The sequence below is a fragment of the Crocodylus porosus genome, unplaced genomic scaffold (assembly GCF_001723895.1).
Source record: "Crocodylus porosus isolate Cpor-Errol unplaced genomic scaffold, CroPor_comp1, whole genome shotgun sequence".
NCBI classification, from domain to species: domain Eukaryota; kingdom Metazoa; phylum Chordata; order Crocodylia; family Crocodylidae; genus Crocodylus; species Crocodylus porosus.
The window spans coordinates 18,621,659-18,623,248 of NW_017728925.1; the positions used below are offsets into that span (position 1 = coordinate 18,621,659).

The following is a 1,590-nucleotide window of genomic DNA, read 5'->3' on the forward strand; positions in this document are numbered from 1 at the left end:
TGGCTGCCGCGCGCCTTTGCTAAGGCTGCTAACACGAGTTGGGGGCCGGTCGCACACATAACTTGGGACGAATGCGGAGATTTCTGCAGCGCGAGGTGCGGCGAGCGGCGCGGGGGAACTCCCTCTGGCTCACCGTGCCCCGAGCGAGAACAGCAGCCTGGGCAGCCCCGACCCCTCGCCCCGGGGGAGCTCCGTGCCGCAGCCCCACAGCGGTCACGCTGGCAGGGGTGTCGCCCTAGGCAATGCTCGCTATAGGGAAAAGAGCAAATGCCAAGGGCGTTGTAACTCCACCTGCTGCCAGCTGCTCTGGGGCCTGAAATCCCCTGGCCCGGCAGCTGGGACGCGGCGAGCGGGCAGGCTCCGGTGCCCAGCACCACATCTGGCTGCCGTACCCGCCAGAGGCCGCGAGCCAAGCAGACCTGGAGGAGAAGTGGCTGGGGGTGAGCGTGGGGCGCCAGCGAGCAGATGCCGGTGCTTAGGGATAGCTCCGGTGTGGAGGATTGGGCCCAAACCCCGGTGACCCCTTCCCCCGTGCGTGTGCACGCGTCGCTCCCAGTCGCTGGAGGCAGCTCGGGCCTCAGGCGGAGGCAGGGAGGGGCTGGCAGCAGAGCACTGCAGGGTGGGCCTGCGGCATCTCCCTTTCCCACGCAAATGGCAGAGGGGTGAGGAATGTGGAGGACACACGGTTTAATGCTAATAATGAACGGCTGGGCATTTTCTAAAGCAAGTGACACAGCGCGCAGCGGGAGGAGAGGCCATTCCTCCCCCAGCCGGGCAGCCAGGGCCCGGGGAAATGATTTCACGCGATGTCGCTACAGCACTTCTTCATGCCCCGAGTCCCCCCCGCGCTTCGCGGCCCGTTCAGAGGCGCACGCCAGAGCGAGGTTGCTCCCCACTGAAATGCAGCCCCCCCTGCCCGTCGATGCCCACTACGTGGCGGGGCAGGACCGGCAGTGGTGAGGAACAGCGTGTCCTCTCAACAGGGCAGGCGGAGCCGGGAGGGGGGGGAAGTGCCCCCATGTGCATTAGAAATCTGGCCCCAAAGCACCATCACCTCTGTCACAAGCAGTATCTGTCAAGGATTAAATAATCCTTGAATTTCTGCCTTGAGAGAGAAACTGGGATCGTGGCTGGAGTAATCCTTGACTCTCTGTCGTGTGACATTGTTTGTGAGCAAACAGGTGCGGCGTCCCACCCCAGAGGTGGCCGCATTGTCGTGGCAAGCAACAAGCTTCCCGTGCATGGTTGTGTTGGTTTAAGTTAAAGGGTTTTCAATAGCGAGAGACCCGTGGGAGAGGAAGGCCGATGTTGTTCTGCCTGGGAGCCGTGGCACTTCCCAGCTGGGTCGTGCCTGGACCTTACCGCGGACAGAAATCGGCTGGTTCAGGTGAAGCATCGCAGCGCCGGCAGGCACAGGGCAGGGGTGGGGGAGCTACGTGGTTTTAATTGCTGCGCCCGAAGGACCGGGGTGTGGGGACTGTGGAAATTTCCTGCGGGCGAGAGAGGACGCACCGTGCTCCTCGCTCACCGGAGATCGAAGGCGTTGCTGGAGAACCGGGGGTCTGCAACAGCCGCACGCGCCCCACGATT

At 63.6% G+C, this 1,590-nt stretch overlaps 1 protein-coding gene across 1 annotated transcript in view; it reads left to right on the top strand.

Moving 5' to 3' along the window:
* The window catches only part of OLFML2A (olfactomedin like 2A), a 13,557-nt gene that overhangs the window by 6,369 nt on the left and 5,598 nt on the right, over positions 1-1,590 (top strand). Inside the window, 1 exon segment of the mRNA XM_019541128.1 lies at positions 336-440. Within this exon segment, the coding sequence (XP_019396673.1) occupies positions 336-440 (105 nt within the window).